Source organism: Montipora foliosa, chromosome 7 (genome assembly GCF_036669935.1).
Source record: "Montipora foliosa isolate CH-2021 chromosome 7, ASM3666993v2, whole genome shotgun sequence".
NCBI lineage: Eukaryota > Metazoa > Cnidaria > Anthozoa > Scleractinia > Acroporidae > Montipora > Montipora foliosa.
In genome coordinates, this window is record NC_090875.1 from 15,576,604 (window position 1) to 15,599,103 (window position 22,500).

Here is a 22,500-nt window from a genome sequence, read left to right on the forward strand (position 1 = left end):
AGGTGGGGGCGTTTGCTTTTATGTAAAAAAGTCAATTAACTTTTCGGTGCGCAACGATCTTTGCATGGGCAGTCTTGAGAACCTTTGTATTGAAATACGCAAACCTCGTTCTAAATCATTTATTGTTGCTACGTGGTATAGACCACCTAATTCGCTTGTTAGTATATTTTTACCTTTTGAAGAGTTGATTGGGAAATTGGATTCCCTTAATACTGAATTCTACCTTTTAGGGGATCTAAATTGCAATATGGCCGCATCCCAGTTTGATAGCGATACACGCAAATTATTAACTATCACGGATGTTTATGGTCTTCAACAACTCATAACAGAACCAACAAGAATAACCGAAACTTCTGCAACATTGATTGATTTAATTTTTACTAACTGTCCTGACAAAGTGTTATGCTCAGGTGTGCGTCATATTAGCATTAGCGATCACAGCATGGTCTATGTCTATCGAAAATTAGCCATTAATGGACAGAGTGAGGGTCACACTAATATAACCTATAGGAATTTTCGAAGTTTTAACCGTGATAAATTTCGTAGCGATGTTGCATCTCAAGATTGGGATCACATAAACAATTCTTCCAATCCAAATGATACGTGGAATGAATGGAAGGAATCCTTTTTGGCTATTGTTAACAAGCACGCTCCATTGAGAACCACTCGTGTTCGCGCGCGGGGTTCCCCATGGATTACTTCTGAGCTTAAAAAACAGATGCACGATCGAGATATTTTGAAACTCAGAGCAATTAGATCAAAAAATCCTAATGATTGGGTTCACTTTAAAAGACAGCGGAACAAAGTCAATAGTGCGACTAGGCTAGCGAAGCAAGTTTATTATCAAAATATGCTAAACGAGCATAAGGGTGATTCCCGCAAAACCTGGCAGATCATCAATGAGCTGTCTTCCCGAAATTTCGTGGAAACGTCTGTGAAACAACTGAATGTAAATGAGCAATCAGTAACAGCTCCAGCAGAAATAGCGCACGAATTTAATCGTTATTTTGCTACCATTGGCCCGAAACTTGCTAGTGATATTCCTTCTTCAGATGGCAACAGCTATCTGAATTATCTCACTAGCACGGATAAGGAGTTTCAGTTCCGCCCAACCTCCACAAATGAAGTATTTTCACTGCTGAATAAACTGAAAAAATCAAAGGCAGTCGGCCTTGACAAAATTTCTTCTCGACTTATTCGTGAATGCGCGGATCTTATTTGCAAACCGCTGTGCTATATTTTCAATCAGTCATTAAATGTAGGTGTGTTCCCAGACGACTGGAAGTGTGCACGGGTCACTCCACTATTCAAACAAGGGGAACGTGATGACCTAAACAATTACCGCCCAATTTCCGTTATCCCGGTTATAGCCAAAGTGTTCGAAAGAATAGTTTATAACCAATTACATGCGTACCTAACAAAGCATAACGTAATATGTAAATGCCAATCTGGTTTTCGCTCTATTCATTCCACCGTTACGGCTCTACTTGGGGCTACGGATACTTGGGCTTACAACATTGACCGAGGAAAAATAAACGCTGTTGTTTTCCTAGACCTAAAAAAAGCTTTCGATACGGTTAATCACGAGATCCTTTTATCTAAATTAAATAATTACGACATACATGGCATTTCTTACAACTGGTTTAAGTCCTATTTGGATAACCGCACTCAAAAGTGTTCCATTAATGGATCACTTTCTAAAACTTGCTCACTAAGTTGCGGCGTCCCTCAAGGGACTATTTTGGGTCCATTGTTGTTTTTGCTATATATCAATGATCTGCCAAACTGTCTAACGAATTGTGTGCCATGGATGTACGCAGATGACACCCACCTAACATATGCGGGTGACAATACAGGCGACATAGAATCAAGACTTAACCATGATCTAGAAAATGTTAAAAAATGGTTGATAGCAAACAAACTTACCCTGAACATGACAAAAACCGAATTTATGCTGATTGGATCAAGGCAGAGGTTGTATGCTCTCACAAATCCTCCAATTCCCGAGATTAATGGTGCTCCTATCACTCAAGTTTCTGTTGCTAAATCCCTGGGCGTGCTTATTGATAATAATCTTAACTGGAGTAGCCATGTCGATAAACTGACAAAGAAAGTAGCTTCTGGAATTGGAGCCCTCAAACGTATAAGGCATCTCGTTCCTCAGACGACATTGCGCTCAATTTATCACGCTTTACTTCAACCGCACTTTGACTACTGCAATGTCGTCTGGGGAAACTGTGGTATCACGTTACATGACAAATTACAAAAACTGCAAAATAGAGCAGCCAGAGTTTTGACCTTCTCTAATTTTGATGCAAATGCTAGCGAGCTATTGAAAATTTTAGGCTGGAAAAATTTAGTTAGCCAGCAACAAATTGCGCTGGCCACAATGGTCTATAAGTGTCTTCAGGGGCTAGCACCGGAATATCTATGTTCTAAATTTACAAACCGCGAATCTGTTTATAGTTTAAGAGACTCTGAAAGAAAGCTTAATGTTCCGTTTCCGCGGACAAATTATTATAGAAACAGCTTCAGCTATAGAGGTGCTACTGTCTGGAATAGCTTACCCCTCAAAGCGAGACAAGCAGAGTCTCTTGGGCTTTTCAAAAATCTGATTAAAGACATATTTTAGTATAAAGCACGGCATTCATGGAAAGCAGCTTCAGAATTAATATAGTTTAATTGTATTTTATTGTAATCATTTTAAAATTTTACCTTTTGTAATTTAGATTTTAGCATTGTTTGTAATCTTAGCTGATGATTTTACCGTGCATAAATAATAATAATAAATATCAAAGGTCCAGCGTATTTCTCCGCCGATATTCCGAACGATTCCCTGTACATTTTGAGCTGTGATTGCGACCGTTTCTAACCCTCGAGCAAACCCTTGCCGAACGAACCAGGCGAGTATGGTGATCAAGTAATATGCAAGTAAAAAGACAGGAAACGACTTCGCGGCCTGCTGACCTCTGATAGGGCAGAAAAACACAAAGAATTTCTGGCACCACTAGGCACCAATCAGAATTCAGAATTACCCGACTGTTTCGAAATGGTCTGGTAAGCACGTGCCCTTAGGGGCTCTTCTCGCTCTACGATGCTTTTCTTCGTCGCCATTTTCTTTCACCCCTTGCCTCCGCGATCTGCCAATGGGTCTCCGAGGATGAATGAAAACCTGAGAAACAACAATATTGATTTCACAAATTGAACTACGATTAACTTTACCTTTCTCTTCACAGTCCAAGATGGTTCCATTGTGAACTATCCCGGCGCAGTTAAAAAGAACGTCCAACTTTGTAAACTCTTTGGCTAGCGATTTAATCGCATCGTAGTCTGTCACACTTAGAACTTTCGTTCGTATTCCTTCGATTGCGTCCAATTCTGCGAGCTTTTCGGCATTGATATCGGTCGCGAGCACATGAGCGCCTTCTTCAGCAAATGCTTCGCACACAGCCCGACCTATTCCTTGTGCTGCTGCAGTTACAAGAATTTCTTTTCCTTGCAACCTTCCGGGCGCCATGATTATCTCGTGACTCAAAAAGAAAAACGTTTAACCCCAACAGCAACGGTGGTCGTCGGTCAACATTCGCGGGTAACAGTGCACTGTTACCCCTCTCGTCGTCGTCGTCGTCGTCGTCGGCCTCCTGACCTCTCGTAAGACGATGGAATGCACCCGGCGGATTCAACAACACTTCTTGCTGTGGCTAACCAGGCCAATGCGTGAAAGACAGTCTCCCTCTGACGTCATAGATTTTGCACTGTTGCCCGCTCAGAGACTTTGGGCGGAAAAGAGTTTTAATTGTTAGATGTCATGTGACCTCGAAGTAACCAATGAGAGCGCGCGCTACTGGGGGAAAATTTTCCGCTATATATAACATCATCGTTGTGAAGCAGTTTGCAAATGGAGAAGCAAAAGTCGTAGCTCTTAAATACGAAGACGCGCTATATAAGGGAGGGTGCCTTAGGTACCTCAAGATCAGTTGTCAATCAACCATCGTGGTATACGGACCCCTGTAAGAGATCTAATGGAAATAAAGATTACATTCAAAGCCATTTGCCTCTGTATTTCTTTTGCTCTGTAAATTTAGCTTTAAGTTTCAGCAACAAGACAATCCTCGTCACAATGGAAGAGTATGTAGAGGTTTGTACATGTTTTCGAATTCAAATTTCATCTCATAGTATTTTGAAATCTTTTGGCGCTAAGTTTGAAAACTGTTTGAGACGAACGGCGGCGTGTATCCTACCTATTTTCAGACTATCGTAAAAGTGAAGAAAAGCGACATGGAAGTGTTCAGAGCATTTCTCGCTCAGTGTGAAGGGAAAATTGTTACGCAAAGGCCCACGGCAAAGTGGAGTTCTCGAGCGCGAACAGAGCTCCAACCGCCGACCGAACCGTTCGACAAAAATTTCTGCAGGCCCGCACAAGAAGAAAATGTGGAAGCCGCGCGTGTCGAAAATTCCCAACCAAATGGTATGGTAAAACAATGTTATGTTATGTTGTTGTCCTTTCCGCCCTCTTCAATTTGAATACAATATAAGACAAAAGGGCTCTGAAAGCTGTGTTTCGCCGCCATTTACATGCAAATTAGTTATTCAGGTCATGGAATAAACATGAAGGTCACAACTTCTCAGAGCAAATTGTTGTTGTAACTCGTGTGAGAGTATAATTTTATTATTGATTTGGCGTGGGTAAGTAGTGGTAAAAACTAAAGATAAATTGGGTTTTTAGACCCGATTTCCTTAGGCAATCATTTCATGTGTTATATTCACAACCGTGAACATTGCGGGACACGGGTGCCGAAAGTAAATAATAAACCCGCGATCTTTTTCTGAAAGCAGCACGTTCACAAGGAAGATACCTAAGTAATCTTCTTCCGAAGAAGAAACAGTACAACTCGTCTTCAATTATATATTTTTTTAAACAAGTTATGAGTAACAAGCTCTAAGGGAAGCAATGAGTGCTGATGAAAAATACAAACTGAACGATCCTTACCATCAGTTCACTCGTGTCTTCTTGTTTCGGCAGACGAAGGGCAACACATCGATTCCACAATGTGCCTCTACTGTCGGCAGACTCCTTGTATTACTACCGACAGTCGCGAACATCTTGGCTTTCGTGCAGCCCATGTACAGAACCACGTGAGGAGACGAAAGGATTACAAGACCTACTGGAGGGCACTAAAGAAATGTGGTCTATGGCAGGATCCGGTATACCTTGCTCGCAAAGTGGAGCTGGGGGACCGCATTGACGCTGTGCGGGAAAGAATGCCGAAATGCGTCGTCAAGAATGTACGAGAGAGATTCCCTAACCCTCTCGGGATCCCATACATGGGGCATAAAAGGGATTGAGATTGGGGAAAAGTACAGTTTTTCACCTCACCATACAGCATAATCTCTATAATTATATTTCCAAAATTGCATAACCATTTCCACAACAATAATTATTATGTTACAGAACAGGGAGACTGGAGATGTATAATGTACACTTACTCGATATAATAAAGGTCACTATTCGTTCAATTACAATGTTTGCTATAATAAAGTAGACCTAATGGTAGAAAAGATAATTAGAAATGTTACTCTAATGTAATTTATCAGAGTGTTTTATAACATAAGTTTCCATTATTATACACAAAAAATTTGATTTAATTATTTAGTCTGAAAAACTGCGACCAGATGACTTCTCTAAAGTTAAATATTTTTTCCACAAGCACCCTGGTCTCTGCAAGCCTGTTGGGGTGTCGAGCATGCTGATACATTTGTAGGGATGACACCTCTCGATTCACATTTTCATTCTGCAAGAAGATTTTACCAATAATAATATTAATCATAAGGCTGTTAAGGATGATATTAAGCATGATTTTACCCCCTTACCCAATCAAGCACAGCCAATTCCACACGCATTTTGTATGTGTTATCCCCAAAATGGATTCTCTTGGGGACATAGATCAGCATGACAGTATGGAGGGTCTCTATCCAGAAATTATGTTTCCCTACACTAAAAGTAATAGAATGATTAATAATTATTCCAATAAAGTTAGAGAGTGTCCTAAAATGTCTCGGATCATGACCCATGATCAGTTACCCGCATGTAGTCAGTGGCATGTTGATAGATAGATGTTCCCATTATAGCTTTTTTGTATGCTGCTATGGCCCTTGACTCCGTCAGTAGCTTCTTGCTCATGATATAACCCTCTGATTTGCACCTTGACCCTTCATTACATTTATTATGGTTATCCTGTAGAAAAAAAAAAAAAAACACAATGTATCTTTTTTTAACCAAGGAAAATTTCCCTGAATGCATAACTCTAATAAAGTGCATTGTTTTAAATTTTAAAATCGATTGTTTTACCTGGTAATGATCAACAACTGTTAACAGGGTTTCATGAAAGTCATCCTCATTTCCTGAACTGTTCTTCATACAAAAGGATATATGAGTCCTAGTGCTCTTCACTGAAGCAAAACAAAATTATAACCACAGGAATAATCATTGTAAACATAATGTACTCTGGACACAGGGGTTTCACTAACTTTTGACACAGCCACTCACAATACCACAGTAAACTTTTACTGTAATCTCTGCAGACTACATCATGAAAAGTTGTAAACTAAATGACCAGGTAACAACAACCAAATTCAGTTTCATTGGATTTGGCCGGTATCAACAAACCTTTGTCAGATAATTCTGAAAACCACTTGGTACCTTGATCTCTCAGTGGGCCAGAGGCTACTTTCTTCAAGGCCTTTGTAACTGATTTGGCACCTGATAATGGTTAAACATATTTTCTTTTTAAGATACAAATAAAACGAAAGTTAGCCCTACATGAGTTGTAAATGGAAAAAAAATAAACACAAAATGTAGTAGCTGTTAAGGTTATCAGGTAACATTTACCATGCCAAGAATCAAAGGAATTTAGTATCCCCTTGGAGACTATCCAAGTTTTCAGCTGCAGGACAAAGTCATGAGCCACTTCTGAAATGTGAAATCCTGACAAAGGAAATGTGACAAGTCACCTTGATATCAATAATAAATTATTGTAAGATATTGACTACTGTGACTCTAATATACCTTGAGTTTCTATTAGAAGAGTCAGCAATTCCTTCGTCATTGGCACCTCTCGACTAACTGCAGCAACATCAGAAGCCCTGCTCCAGTTCAACACTCCAACAACTTTTTTGGTACTTCCACATATACAAAAACGCAATAAAATGAAAAGTGAATAATTAGAAGTCCAAGTAACAAAAAAATAATTATTAAATCATAGATGTAGGTGGTAACATAAGCTTACGAGAAAGACAGAGCTGACACGGTGGTATGTGCTGCTGATCTGCTAGAATCATGTCTTGCATCAGTGATGACACACTAGAAGATGAACATCAATTTTTTCAAAGGAAATTATTCCAACCTGAATATGGATGCTTTTGCGAAGCCCATAATAACAACAACCTTTCTCATTATAGTCATAACAAAGTGACCAAACTGCTGTGAGGAAGAGATAAGGAAAGACCTCCATAATTTCATCAAGGTCAACATTTGTTACCTCGCCATTTGCATGATAGCCAGGTCTGTTCTTTGTTTCCTCTTGGGCACCAAGCATGGAGTCACTGCAAACCTCCTTCACAACAGCCATGTCCTGAAGTTTCTTCAACACTAAAAGTTTATAAACAATTTCAGGATACACACAAGTCAAGAATACTACAATCAATACTTTTTGGTGCCAGGAAATATTGTGTAAGGCCAACCAATACTGTAACAGTCTGTAGTTATCTCATCAGCAAATGGGCTAACCTGTGTCAAACGTTTTGTCACCTTCAGAACCAATATTTGCTGCTTGGCAGACACCAGAATACTGTGTTTCTGTCAACCCACAGGACAAAACCCCATGAATCATTCTACAACAGAAACCATTACCTTGAACATCAGTCAGAGAACTGTAGCAAAATAGAGACTCACTTTAATACAAGACACACTTGGTGTTTAAAAATAGTGAAACAGTGAAACAAACAATATCGCCATACCTCATATTCACGTAGTATTTTGGTATAGTTCCCCCCATGATTGGAGAAGACAACCACTTGATTGAGTCACCACACCAACAAGACATATTCACAGACACTGCATGTCCCTGCCTTGTGAATGATAGAGTGTCTAATTATCGAAAAGCTTTCCACAAAAGCAGCACTTTGCTGAGAGCTTGGAAGTGAAAAAAGAAAACAGAGATCGAAGGGTTCCTTCACTGGCAAGGTAGATGGGGTCATCCCACGTTGCCAGGGTTGATATCTGGAATTTTTGTGATGGACCGGTTGATGAAGAGGAGGATACGTTGAATGGGGTGACCCGAAAACACTGACCCCCGGTCCATGGACCCCTCTACGGACTGGGTCCACGGACTGCCTCACGGACCGGTCCACGGACTACCCTTACGGACCCCCTATACGGACCACCCTAAAACAACATAGAAATGAAAATAAATTAAAACTAAAAGATTTGACTTACCAGTTGTCTGGATAGACCACACGTGTCACTCGTGTCGGCCAAATCTCAACCGTAACGCTTCGCAAACTCAACAGACTAAGGTTCAGGCTCGGGTACAAAGTCTATTAATCACAGATTGCCCCTTCCTTCGCTGTGGACCGGAATCCTTCGAAAAAGATTGATAACAAGTAAGCTCTATTTGTATTTTCTTTCTTTCGAATTTCCCTCCGCCATTTTGTTCGGATCATTCTCCCTCGGGTTTGTGAACTTGCCCCAGGCTTCTCGATCTCTCAGTCCTGAACAAAATGGCGGAAGAACTTAGTTTCGGAGCCTGCGGTGAACAGCGAAGGTCTGATTTGCGAAGCGTAACGGCTGAGATTCCACCGGCAAGAGTGGTCTATCCAGACAACCGGTATAAACAAATTTTCAGTTGTTATTTATTTTTAATTCTGTGTTTTTTGGGGTGGTCCGTAGAGGGGGTCCGTAGAGATAGTCCGTGGACCGGTCCGTAAGGCAGTCCATGGACTCGGTCCGTAGGGGGTCCATGGACCGGAGGTCAGTGTTTTCGGGCCACCCCGTTGAATGTATGGGGTAGTGGCACTAATAACTCAGATACTCGGCCATCAAAATCAAGGGACATTCGCGGTCTTGGAGTGGAGGTTGCAATAGGAGTTGGACGCGACTGGGGACATTCTGCTGAACTTGGTGTGGAAGAGAGGTTTCCTGATGGTGACCACTGATTCGACTGAAGAGAACTTACAACCGAGACTTCCTTTCGCCTTTGCATTTTTTCTTCAAAAGCCAGCAGTAGAGCTTTGAGAAGATCGGCATTTTGCGTGCTTGACGTTCCCTTGGAAAGATTTAGAGATGTTTTTGCCATCCCAATACGATCTTTTATCCCCAAAAGTCTGCTTTCCTGATTACGTGGTAATTGCACATTCAGTGAAAACTGGATGCCTCGATCGCTAGTGGAACGCCTCTTCTTACTCTGTACTTGAGAATCACCTGCCTCAGCCATCACGTAATAAGAATAATAAAATTTACCTAAACGCTTACTGTGGTGTTGGGCAACGACGGCTACAAATGATGCGAAATAAACGCAAGACTGGTAGCATTCGTTGCACAACACCACCGCCATTGAGAAATACTTCGCGTTGATCATGTTTCCTCAGTCACAAATTAGGCCTTTGGGCATATTCTCAAAGAATAGTCCACTGGCTTTGTTATACAGAAGCAGAAGGCTCAGAAAACCGAGGAAAGTTTAGGGGATTGGAACACTGGTGGACCTTGTCCAGCGCTCGTCCGGCGCGAGATTTGAAAACGAACAACTTCGCCAATCTCGCTATTTTCACATACAGAGCACTTTCAGTTTGAAATAAGGTAGGAAATCACATATAAAACAATAAATACAAATGAATTGGTTCTTTAATTCATTTATTTCACTTTTAGTAACATTGAAGCCTTATTTCCAACCATATCGGTCCTTCTTCTATCGTGACCGTTGGCCGCTATTTTGATTAATTTGCTCACTTGAGCTGTGACAGGAGGAGCTTTCCCTTATATAGCGCGTCTTCGTGTTTAATACCTTTAATTTTGCTCGGTGCCTACCTTTTTTTGAAACTTGGCATGTTTTTTATTCATAGAACAATAAATATTATTGTTACTTTTTTATAAACTGTGAGATGGGGTGGGGTTGGCATTCATTAGATATGGCTTATTCATTAGAGTGGTGTATTTATTGCAAAATGCAAAATTGACTGGAATGTCTGTCAGGTACGATACATTTTTAGCTAGCCGTAGACTACGGCCAGTCTCCCCTTTGCCAATAGGTTATAGAGAGCGAGGCGAGTATGAAAACATGCGCAAAAAAAGGGGCGCGTCACGTGAAATCTGGACTAGGGCACTCCCTTGAGTCCAGATTTCACGGGACGGACCATTTACTCCTGTGGCTATCTTTTTGTTTGCTCTTAGTGAAGTAAGCAGCAAAAGGGGGCCTGCTTGTAGTCTAAGAGCCGATTTACACGATACGATTTTGTCGCATGCGACAGCTTACGACGGGCCTACGACATGACTTACGATTGCTCGCAGCGTTTTAAAACATGTTTTAAAATGCTACAACATTTTTTCTGACGTACACAACAATCGTAAATCATGTCGTGGGCCTGTCGTAAGCCGTTGTCGCATGCGACCAAAATCGTACCGTGTAAATCGGCGCTAAGAAAGCAGGAGTGGTATGTGAACGTTGGGGAGAAGTTCAAATGGCAACAACTCTAACAGCAAATTACAATTCACACACAAACAAAATGCTACTTTTTATTATAGTTTCATTATTCACGTATTCGAGTCGCAAAAATCAGAAGATAGATATGCACCTGTTAAAATATGGCAAATGCAATACCCATCTTAATTGAACTGTAATTCTAAAAAAACCAAATTGTTTTTAAACATACTTTTCCAAGCCATAATGAAACATACTGTCTTACGATTGAAATTTTGTAGCCCTACATGTTTAAAGACTGTACTAACACCGATCTGAGACTAATACGGACACTAACATTAACCCAAAGCCTACGTGTAAATTATTGTTGGCAATAGACAGGCAACGTTTACATTTAAAGAGGTTCTTTGTCTTGTTTTCATATACGGAGAACTGTGCGCTTTCATCATGCTAGTATGACAGAAAAAACAATACAGATAACATATTTTCCAAAAATTAAATTATTAATTGCTGATCAAGAATAACAATAACATGAGACATATTTTGCTTGACTGAGGACAAAAACACTGCATTACATAATTCTTAAACTAACCTAACATCCATCCACCGTCAATAATCAGTTCACACCCTGTCATGTAAGGAGCCTCATCTGATGCAAGAAATACAGCTAACTTAGCAATCTCCTGTGGAGTTCCAAGACGACCCTGTTTTTGTCGTGCAAGGAACTTTTTCATAGCTTCCTCAGGATCTGGGGCACTGTTGATGCGATCTCTCAGCGAAGGGGTATCAACCGTTGCTGGGCAAATGGCATGTGTGCGGATACCACTGGAAATGAAATCAGCAGCAAGGGCTTTTGTTAATGCAATAACAGCTCCCTTTGTAGCACTGTAGACAAATCGATTTGATATTCCTTTGAGGCTTGAAGCACAAGATGCCATGTTGATGACCACTCCACTCTGTTGTGATAGCATAACTGGAAGGAACTCTCGAATCATACGATACATACTCTTCACATTAATGTCGAAGTAGAGGTCCCAGTCTTAAAAAAAAAAAAAAATGGTATTTTAAGATTATTATAATTTTAAAATTATGTACCGGTACTATTGCATGGTATGAGAGGTGCATTGCACAGGCAATTATTGTGCAAAAATTATTTTACTTTGACCGTATTTTACCAAGTCACACATACAATAATTATATAATTTCATGCAGTGCACTGAAGGCCTTTTAAGTCTATGAGTTTTAAAGGAAACATTTTAACTGCTTTTGCTCAGGCTTTGAATTACAAATTGTCACCCTTAAATGTTTGATGTTGCACTTGCGGATAATATTGTTTTTATGCATGTACAACCTGCCCTTGAATTTTAAGGAAGCAAGCAACACTTTGCATTTATCTTGTCCAAAGCAATACATTCTGGTAGCACTAGTCCAATCCAGCTTAAATTCTGTGAATGTCGTCCGACTCCTGATTTGTGTGTTAGTGGGTATTTATATGAGCCCGAGATGAACTCAGATCAGGAGGAGTTCGTTTCGGCCTTCATACATTTTTATTTATGCATTTACATAAGACCAGCTTTACAATGAACTCAGACCAGTCGGTCCAGCAACCGAGACGAGAAATTCTTGTACTGGTCTAAGTTTGTACCATTCTCATGTAAATGCCAACAAATCTCAGACCGGGTTCAGAAATTTCAAGCTTGTATACTTTTAGGTCAGCGATATAAATTATTTACTTGACAAAACATATCATTTCCTCCCGGTTTCATGTACACGGTTGCAAAAATTTCATACCGGTGCAAGTTCATACCAGTCTGAGTTCGTCCCAGTCTCATATACCGGTAAATGCCCCCTTACCTGATTGCTGCTGTGACGTCACACGCCCCTTTTCCACCGAAATGAAATAGTGACAAAATTCTGTCTCTCTTGACAGTTTTAGGAATCTAGAGGAGTTTTATTGCCGTGATCGCAAGTCCAGTATTTATTTCAACCCCGACAGCTAAAAGTCTATGATATCACAAAATTGAACTACAATTAACTTGACAAATCTTTCACGGTGGCTATTCGACCTTTATCAACTCGGTTGATAAATTAAATTTCTGTTTCAATCTCCCACCGACGCAGTACCACAGTTTCTTTAGAAACTAAAATTTTTGTTTACAATTAACTTTACCTTTCTCTTCACAGTCTAAGATGGTTCCATTGTGAACTATCCCGGCGCAGTTAAAAAGAACGTCCAACTTTGGTCGCATCGTAGTCTGTCACACTTAAAACTTTCGTTCGTATTCCTTCGATTGCGTCCAATTCTGCGAGCTTTTCGGCATTGATATCGGTCGCGAGCACATTAGCGCCTTCTTCAGCAAATGCTTCGCACACAGAGCGACCTATTCCTTGTGCTGCTGCAGTTACAAGAATTTCTTTTCCTTGCAACCTTCCGGGCGCCATGATTATTTCGTGACTGTAGTGGACACGTGGAACGAGACCGAGACACGAAGACTGGTAAATAGACTGGTCCACCTCTAGAGGTCTTTCGGGATGTCACGCAACGCTCTCTCGAAACACGGCTGCAAAGTAGACTACTTGAGAGGTGGTGCGAATAATTCCGGTCGGACCAAACCGAAAACCTATCTTTCCATTTGACTTCTGATCGGAATTGCCGAGAATTTTGGCCTAATGGAAAGCACCCACAATTTTGAGATTATTTTAATTTCAAAAAATTCCACTGATATCAAAACAGGAAACTTTAAGAGATCGATTTTTAAAATATCAATTTCGGTGTACCTTCATTGTCGCAGTTTACGAGTCTTTTGTAAGCGTGGAACCTCAAACCTCCCTATTTCCTGGTTAAATTTGTGAATTTAGGGTCCTACCCTTGCGTGTGTTTACAACAATCTTATTGAGCCTTTCATGCAGACAACTTATATTTGATGAAATAAATAAATAAATAAATAAATAAATAAATAAATAAATAAATAAATAAATAAATGACCAAAATTGCAGCATTATATATTTTTTTAATCTTTTAGCCTTTTAGACAGCTTGAATTTTATGTGATAAATATTAAATTTAGTAAATTGGAGCCTTATAAAAATTATGTCTCTGTCCGAGAGAAGAGAACAAATCACGCCCATGACACAACAGTTCAAAATCCTGCAACGTTTGTTGCTCAACACAAATGTTGTACGTTGTTGAATGGCATATTTCATCATTCAACATGCACGACACACTGCTCAACATTTGTTGAACAGTGGATCGAGTGTCACCGCACCCCCCTTCTATCATCATCGCTAGATGACGCGTTTCTGCGGTCGCGATGCCTTTTATCAGCGGCTACACTCTCAAAATGGACGCTAATTTGGAGAAAGTTCTTCAAAATGACGGTACGTCTGAAGTTTGATCTGTTCTTCCGTTCGTCAATCGCAAAATTTAATGACCTAATCGATATGCCTAATACTTTCAGAAACTTTTAAGCAATTTTTAGAGGAGGAATTTGATGACAGAGTATACGCGAACAATATTATCCAAGGAAGAGCGATCAGCGAAGCTCTTGCCAGGTTGGCAGATGGAATAAATTTATTGGACAAAGAATTACATAGCCAGGTTTGTGGTGGTTATCGATCTTAGTCTTATTAAAGTAACTCTTGGATAGCAATTACATTAATCGAATTAAAAGGAGTAGTCAGGTTTAAGATTACTTTTTAAAGAGGTCCTAATAATTATAAGGAAATGGGAACACAAAAATGAGGGTCTCTCTGGTTAAAGCCCTTAGAGTATCCAATGGTGCAGTTGTCAGTTTTTATGTGAGTACATTGAGTACAGTTTCGGTGGATGGTTGTAGGTTCTACCTTGCCAATCTCTTTTTTTTTATTCATCTAGTAAGCCTTAGTTACAGTAGTTGTCTTGTTTGGTTCACATCATCGTTAGGTTGTGCAGGTTTCTAAACCAAGAATGATTCTTTTCTTTCTTGTAGGTTGTTGAACATCATGAGGATCTTTTGCAACAAGCAACAGGAATTGAGACACTTGAGGGTATTGTATATTAAGCAAGAGAAACTTAGGGTTAACCTATTGACTCCCCCCCCTCCCCTTCCCATTGACAAGTAAAATGACTTCTGGTGTTAGACAGAGAAGAATCTATTAAGCCTCTCTCCTAGGAGTCAATGAGTTAAGAGAGGTACAACTAGGTGGCCAATATGACCCTAGCCTTGCATTTTGTATGATTTAGTTAAATACCATCAGAAACCCATAAGGGTTGAAACGTGTAATGGCCCCTTGTGTGCTGGGAAACAAGCTTCTGAATATTCAATTTGCTAAGTACCATATTTGGAACAACAAGAGCGAGGGGTTTCCAAATATGGTACTTAGCACTGAAACATTCAACCAATCAGTTGGCACTGAATATTCAGAAGCTGTGAACGCGCACTACACGTTTCAACCCTTATGGGTTTCTGATACCATATAAACCAAACTGTCTTTCTGGAAACATCCTCACTGGTCGTAGGCACTCTGTCATGTCTTTCTTTAAGAAAAACAAATACTGGCAAACAAACAATCTCAATCTCGGCAAGATTAAAGATCTCAACACTTTTGCTTACTCCATAATTGTCAAAATTATTTTCCCTGACCTTTTCCCAGTAATTATTGTCCCTTATCTTCTGCAAAGACTGATTTCGACTTCAATGAGATGGAGGCTAACTAGATAACCTCACTTTTTTTAGCCTTCATACACTAGTTTTTGCCATTGATGCATTGTAATGTTATGTATCCTCATATTTATTTTATCATACATTTGTTGAATTGTGATGAAGGAATAGTGTTAAATAAAGTGTTGTGCAATGTTGTTGTTGTTTTTGTTGATGTTAGGTTTTTCTTGATAATTTAAAAATAATTACTGTTATATCTTAAATTTTATTCAAGGTGTTCTTCAAATGATGCAAACCAGAATAAATTCTCTTAAGGCTTCTGTTGAAAGGTATTTATCATTGCTAGTAACTTCCTCTTTCTTTGTAATTTACATGTATGTTCAAGATTTTTTCATTTCTTCATACCTTTTTGAGTGAAGCTGCATGAAACTATGTACCGGTACATGTTACATCTAGCACTAGACTACCTGGTAATTGAATCTCTAGGTTTGTTTAGGTCCTATATTTTGGCATTTCCTTTACTGATAGTTACATATTTTTGGGAAAAAAACAATGTCAAAAGGACAAACGTTAGCTGTAGAAACCATTGACATAGGGAATTTATGCCAGTAGAGTATTGTATTTGTTTTGCATTGTCTACATTCAACACACATGTACTGGGATATAACTCAATCAAACACAATCAATAATATTTGTAGTAACTAATTGGTCCACTTGTAGTACATGTAAAATGACATTCATCCAGTTTTAAAGAAATCTTGCACATTGGTTTTTTTTCAATCTAGAATACAGCAGCATATTGTTGAGCCATATTTTAAAATAATGACAAGGACAGCTCAACTGCGCAGATTACAGGTGATGTACTATAATTATAGACTGTCATTCCGATTTGTAACGCTCCCGGAATTTCAAGAACGGGCCTTTAAGCAAGTGAATGGTCATAGATATTTCACTTTGGGAAAACAAGGGAGGACATAATTTTTATACCCATTTTCACACTTTTGCCTTACTAATACATGTCATGGGTATCAATAAAATCATTCTGAAGTTGTCAGCTGGTTTGGGTAGAGTAACCACCTGTTGTCATCACCAAGGTGAATTTTAATCGTAGATTTGAAAGAATCTGTCTTTAATGGGCCATTTCCGAGTTCGTGGCTGCCTTCTCTTCAAAGCGAGTCTAAGTGTGAAGTTTTTGTGATGGTAAATACTTCTACTTTACATATGAATGAATACTAATTTTTGAGAAGAAAAACTTCGCACTTGGACTTGCTTTGAAGAGGAGGCAGACATGAACTTGGAAATGGCCCATTTTAGGGAACACAGTAGGTAACTTGTCTGAGTGAAGTAGACGAAAAAGCAAACAAACATAGAATCGCCAGTAGAGCCCACGGATCTCCTTTCCATTCCATACTGTAACAGTTATACTCTTTTCGTTGCCATTTTGTTTCGTCATGAGTTTACACTTCTCCTGTGCCCCACGAACTGCCTTGAGGTCTCCAAGGATGACGAGACTCACCTGTCATTCGTTCACTAAACTGCAACTTGGGATGAAATACTGATTAGTAATGGTAATAGGGCTAAGTGGTGTCTGTAATCGTATGAGGGATAACAAAATGGTATGACCGCGTAGTTGGAGTTCGATTTGTTCATAACGAGTATGATTACAGACGAAATTAATCATGAAAATTACAATTTCCGAGAAAAGAAGAAGAGCCAAGGTAGGAAAGAAAGGGAAAATTTGCATTAGAAGACTGACAAAGGAGGTGTAAATTGTTTAATGTCGTTCTTGAAGAAAGAAAGAAAACCCCAATTTAGGGGTCTGTTCACTGTTTCTATGGTGATTGAAACCAAGGTTGTGATTGGTTGATTTAAACTACAACTTTGAATGTGATTGGTTGATTTAAACTAGAACTTTAAATGTGATTGGCTTATTAAACTGTGTGATAACAAACTGTCTAATAACAACTGGGCAAGTGAATTAGAGGAAAATAAGAGGTTTTTAAACCAATCACAATCAAGGAAATTGTAATTTTATGATTATTATTGTTATCATTGTTGTTCTTGTTATCGCTTTCATTATCGTGTAAAACTTAGTATGTGCCTCGCAGTTATGAACGCAATTTTAGCAATTGTGTAGACAAGCCTGAAAAATTCAGGACTTCAATGGGGTTTGAACCCGTGACCTCGCGATTCATTGATTCATTCATCACAGAAACTTTTGAATCCACAAATGAGCAGCTCCGATCGCACCGGTATCGTAAGGTCACAGGTTCAAACCCCATTGAAGTCCTGAATTCTTTAGGCTTCTCTACCCAATTGCTTAAATTGCACCCATAACCGCAAGGATCATGGCTTCACTTGATTTCACATCCACAGTTCAATATATGATTCATTTCATATACATGTATCAGTTCGTTCACTATCAGTACTGTACATGTATCATTACCCCCTACTATTTTCTAAATAATCTTTTATTGTTTGCGATGAAGCTCAAGTGTGTCCTAACTCAATCATATATGAAATTAATTTTGTTTTAAATAGGAAGCCTGTGACATTTTAAGGAGAGTCATAAGAGTTATTTATCTCACCAAGCGACTTCAAACTCAACTGCAGGGAGGAGCACGAGAGATCACAAAAGCAGCACAGAGTCTCAATGAATTGGGTGGGTATTGGGTGGGTTGTTGACCTTCTATAGGGGGTGTTTACATGGATGGAGTTAGCGCTGAAAGATCTTGGACGTTCATATTACATAATGCATTTTTCACAAAAAATTATACAACGCTTTTGCAGAGTACATATACTGGTAAATTAAAAAGAGATCCCTAGAGTATCCTATGAGTCACTGTTATTTTCCTGGCCTTTGTTAATCAAAAGCCAGGTAACTTAATTCAATTGGTAATTCTCTATCCAGAGTGTAAATTATATGAGTACTTCCCATTTCATACATGCTTTTTCCTAGATGAGCGTACAAATGTGCATATTACAGCTATGCACAACAAATAACAAATACTGTTACCTTTGCATGGATTGAAACTGTGAGATATTGACGTATCCACACTGGATCAAGTTATCCAGCCTCTAAATAACTGAGGCCTTTGTTGAGTCAGTGTGAACCTGTAAATGTGGAAAGTTTTATTTTATTTTATTTTCCATGATTATTTTTTCTTGTTTTCAAACTCTTGTTTTAGATTATCTTGTCCAAGGAACCGATCTGTCTGGTATCCAGGTTAGAGAGGTTTTTCAGTGAACAATATTGAAAATTTGGAAAAAAATGAAAGCCAAGTACCCTTTTCTGAATTGCTCTTGCAGTTTGGTTTTTTTGATGCTGTGTTTTTCGGCACCATGGAAGCTTTGAGTTTACCATTGCTATTTACAGAGTAAACCATTCTAGCAGTCGGGAAGCATTTCCCCTCAGATGGTTCCTTTTCTAGATACATAGGAATTTGCAAAGACTTTTGATTGGCGGTTTTTAGAAAAAGGGTGTGGTTTGTGCATGGTGAACAAAAAAAATAAAACAAGGAAACATGTTGAGTTTCATAACCATCTCCATATAATTGTGGTTTGAAACCACAGGTAATATTATTAAGTATGGTTTCAATCCACACTGTCAGTCTGCCATGTTAGCATGGCAAGATTATGTGGATTAAAAACGTGATCGAAAGTTGGATTTTGTTATCGTAAAGTATTGTGCTTGAAAGGCAAAGACATGCAACGTTTTCACTTTTAAAAAGCTGCTTGGCGATAACTTCTGATTTTGGAAGATCTGAATCTCGTTTTCTTGTAGTTCTTTTGTTTATGGTAGTGAAGTCTTTTATTCTGTTAAGACAAGATATTCCCTTGTATTCACTTCCTGGAAATTATTTTAAATGCTAGCAACAGCACTCCCTTTTCACTTGTTCCTTTATGTTCATGTGTACATGTACCGTTAGGTTGCTTGTAGATTAAAGGTGAAAAGGAACTTATCGATTTTTAACTTTTCTCTATTACAATTTAGGCTGTTGAAAGTGACTTGAAGGTTGTGGCTAAGGCCAAAAGGGAAGTTGAGAGTCAAGCACAAAAAATGCTTTCTCAGGGATTGGAAACGCAGGTGTGATTTTTTTATCCCTCGAGGTTTGTTTCTCCGATGACATTTATCATTGATATTTATCTTTAATATCGCAATCTTAAGACCACGTGCAAACAGGCGCAGCAACTCCTAACATTGTTGCTCTACACTGTGGCGATCACGGAACAAAAGAAGTGTTGGGTGTTGTTGGCTCAAAAGTTGACCAGTTTCAAACTTGTGCAACAGTTCCCAACAACATGCAACAACATGCAACAACATGCAACAGGGTGTGCAAACGAACGCAACATGTAACAACCAACAATGTTGGACCAATGTTGGCCAACAATGTTGCGTCCGTTTGCACAGGGCTTTAGTGAATAAAGATTGTACACAGTCTCATGCATACAATGAATTCATTGAACTGCAGATATGCCACGATTTTTTAAAGACAAATATGATCGCACTGCGATCATCGCAGTCATTGAAACAATCTAACGTGCCGCTAACCTCAAATTTTTTTCTTTACTGAGAAAAAAAATATTCACCCATCGAAGGAATGTAGTGCCGTTTTCACTTCCAAAATAGAGACACTTAGGATCGCGTTTTCAAAGTCGTCCGCAAACTTCAAACCGTGGTTAGGGGTTTGCCGTTTGTCGTAGAAAAACCTTAAATAACAATGACCACAACCATGTTTTCTGAGCCCGCGAGACTGAGCACCCCCCAGCAAACCATTGTTTTAACGAAAACCGCTGGTCAGCAACCTGAATCTGGTCATTGCTGTCTAAAGGTCTTCCTGTCGTAGTGGCAAAAATAGACTTCAGCATAAGGTTCGGCGTTTGGCGGGAAAAACGCGCCGTGTTTACTTTACGTGTTTTAATTCAACCGAGCCAGCGTCCTCAAGGATGTAAAGATGAGCAGCAAAATGTGTTAAGGGTTAAAGTGAGTTCCTATACATACATACATACATACATACATACATAGTTTATTTGATAACGCAGGTTACAGAATGCGCAAGACTGAAGTCCTGATGTGGACCTGCCTATCTACTATTTAAGACAAAAGTATGTACATGTGAATAAATAGAAAAACAACCGAAATAAATAATAAATATAATAATAATACAAATATAAATATATAGCACTATGAACTACAATTTAAGAATATGGTTAAGAACTAGATAAAATAATCATCAAAATTTTAAAAATTCAGACACAGTTTAATTAAGATAAGATCAATAAAAAAATTCCTCGTTCCTGTTTCTTATCATGGAAGATTCCTTATTATAACTTATAGAATTAATTAAGTCCTTACTAGATCTAAGTCTTTTTTTAAAACATTCTAGGCTAGAAGACTTTTTGATCGAATCAGGAAGTGAATTCCATGCAATGGCAGCTCTATGCCTAAATGTCAGCCTGCCAATTTCTGATTTAGGACTTGGAAATTTGATATTCATGGATTTCCTCAGGCAGTAAGATGATTCTTTTAACATCACTAGATCATTTAAAACATTGGTATTGTATCTATAGTAGGATTTATAAGCTTCTACTAACAGTCTCTTAGTATAAAAAAATGATAAATTGTTCCAGCCTTTCAATTTATTTAATTGATCAGCATTCGAATTTCTTGAAAGTTTGTAAATAAGTTTAGAAGCTCGTATATGAGCACGCTCAAGATCATCCATTAGTGCAGGTGAGCAAGAACCCCATACTAGTATTCCGTATAAGACACTTGGAAGTACAGTCCTAAAATAAATGGTCTGTAGAATGGATGATGGCAAGAATTTGATTCTTCTGAGGACTGCTATTTTCTTATTAAAAGATTTTAACAGGCTTTTAGTATGTTCTTGCCAAGAAAGATTACTGTCTATAGTTACTCCTAGACATTTACATGATGATTTAAATTCAATAAATTTTCCAATTTTATAGAATTTTAAGGTGAAAAACGCGGTAAATCGCATAACTTGAACTGGAGACACTCAGAGGTTTGCCGTTTTCCGTTTTTTTCCGAAAAATACGCGAAGCTAAATGTCTCTAATAACTCTGCACACCCCGCACGTGCGTTTTACATTTTCGTTCATTTTTTTGCCCGAAAATACGCGAAGCAAAATGTCTCTAATTAAGGGATCTTAAGCACGCGCGTTTTTGAGACACGGACGGCAACCGGAAGAGAACATTTCGCGCGCCAGGGCAGTGGTGTCTCCCAGATTTTTATATTAATCATCTCTAATGGAGAAAAGATGGTTGTGTGAAAACAAGTTTAATGGGAAAATAGCTCATTTCCGGTTGTCGTCCGCGTCTCAAAAACGCGCGTGCTTAAGCTCTGCACGCCCCGCACGTGCGTTTTACATTTTTGTACATTTCTTTGCCCTGACAACGACGTGAATTGATCAAATTTGAGGTTGTGGGGACGGAGCAAGCGTCTGACGATGAGTTCTGAATTTTCTCTCCAAGCATCCACACTGTTCATGAAAATTTTGTTTCTGGACTGTCGATACACACTTTCCATCCCGAACGAATTGAAGTCATAATTATTAGGGACCTTACGATCTAAGAAGGCGACGCTAATTTCCTTTCCGTAAACAGGCGATGCCATTTTTTACGGTCGATGTCATTCTTAGTAATCAAGCCTTTTAATTCGGTTAGTTTTCAATAAATGAAAGGTATAGGACAAGCAGCCTCACTGTAATTTGTATGCCAGGTCTGTTCGGAAAAAAAAAAAAGAAAAACAACTGACACAACCCAGTTATTTAAATCCAACTGCTGTCCTCTCACACTTAAAATAAGAAATGTTTCTTTCAATACACGGCCTGCAAGCTTTGAGCTTTTAATTTAACGTGGCAAATTCGTGTAAATAGAGGTTCTGTAGTTTTGCAACTTGATAGACACATTTAAAAGTAGTTATTTTGCCGGCTTAGAATCAAACCCAAGTGGCAACTGCCCTGCAAGTGTTTTATAATCTTGGCACGTTAATCCACACTCTGGATGAAGTGGTAAAGACAGTAAGAGATAACTTGACAAACAGCGTCAAGGAAGCTTTGGATTCTACTACGCTGTCACAGGCTCAGCCAAACACAGGTAAGAAATTAGCTGTTCTTTCAAATACAAAGAACATTTAGAACCCTTAGA

At 39.0% G+C, this 22,500-nt stretch overlaps 2 protein-coding genes and 2 pseudogenes across 2 annotated transcripts in view; 1 reads left to right on the forward strand and 3 right to left on the reverse strand.

Moving 5' to 3' along the window:
* LOC138010818 (dehydrogenase/reductase SDR family member 6-like) overlaps positions 1-3,818 on the reverse strand; it is a 7,495-nt gene extending 3,677 nt beyond the window's left edge. Inside the window, exon 1 of the mRNA XM_068857800.1 lies at positions 3,223-3,818. Within this exon, the coding sequence (XP_068713901.1) occupies positions 3,223-3,517 (295 nt within the window). The 5' untranslated portion in view covers positions 3,518-3,818. The remainder of the gene's footprint in view (positions 1-3,222) is intronic.
* Positions 3,819-5,642: 1,824 nt separating this feature from the next.
* Positions 5,643-8,709, reverse strand: LOC138010816 (uncharacterized; annotated as a pseudogene).
* Positions 8,710-9,902: 1,193 nt separating this feature from the next.
* LOC138010359 (dehydrogenase/reductase SDR family member 6-like) lies at positions 9,903-13,135 on the reverse strand (annotated as a pseudogene).
* Positions 13,136-13,986: 851 nt separating this feature from the next.
* LOC138010821 (conserved oligomeric Golgi complex subunit 5-like) overlaps positions 13,987-22,500 on the forward strand; it is a 42,337-nt gene continuing 33,823 nt past the window's right edge. The window contains exons 1-9 of the mRNA XM_068857804.1: positions 13,987-14,068; positions 14,149-14,288; positions 14,659-14,716; positions 15,605-15,659; positions 16,116-16,185; positions 17,872-17,992; positions 18,519-18,556; positions 19,325-19,417; positions 22,290-22,449. Of these exons, the coding sequence (XP_068713905.1) occupies positions 14,002-14,068; positions 14,149-14,288; positions 14,659-14,716; positions 15,605-15,659; positions 16,116-16,185; positions 17,872-17,992; positions 18,519-18,556; positions 19,325-19,417; positions 22,290-22,449 (802 nt within the window). The 5' untranslated portion in view covers positions 13,987-14,001. The remainder of the gene's footprint in view (positions 14,069-14,148; positions 14,289-14,658; positions 14,717-15,604; positions 15,660-16,115; positions 16,186-17,871; positions 17,993-18,518; positions 18,557-19,324; positions 19,418-22,289; positions 22,450-22,500) is intronic.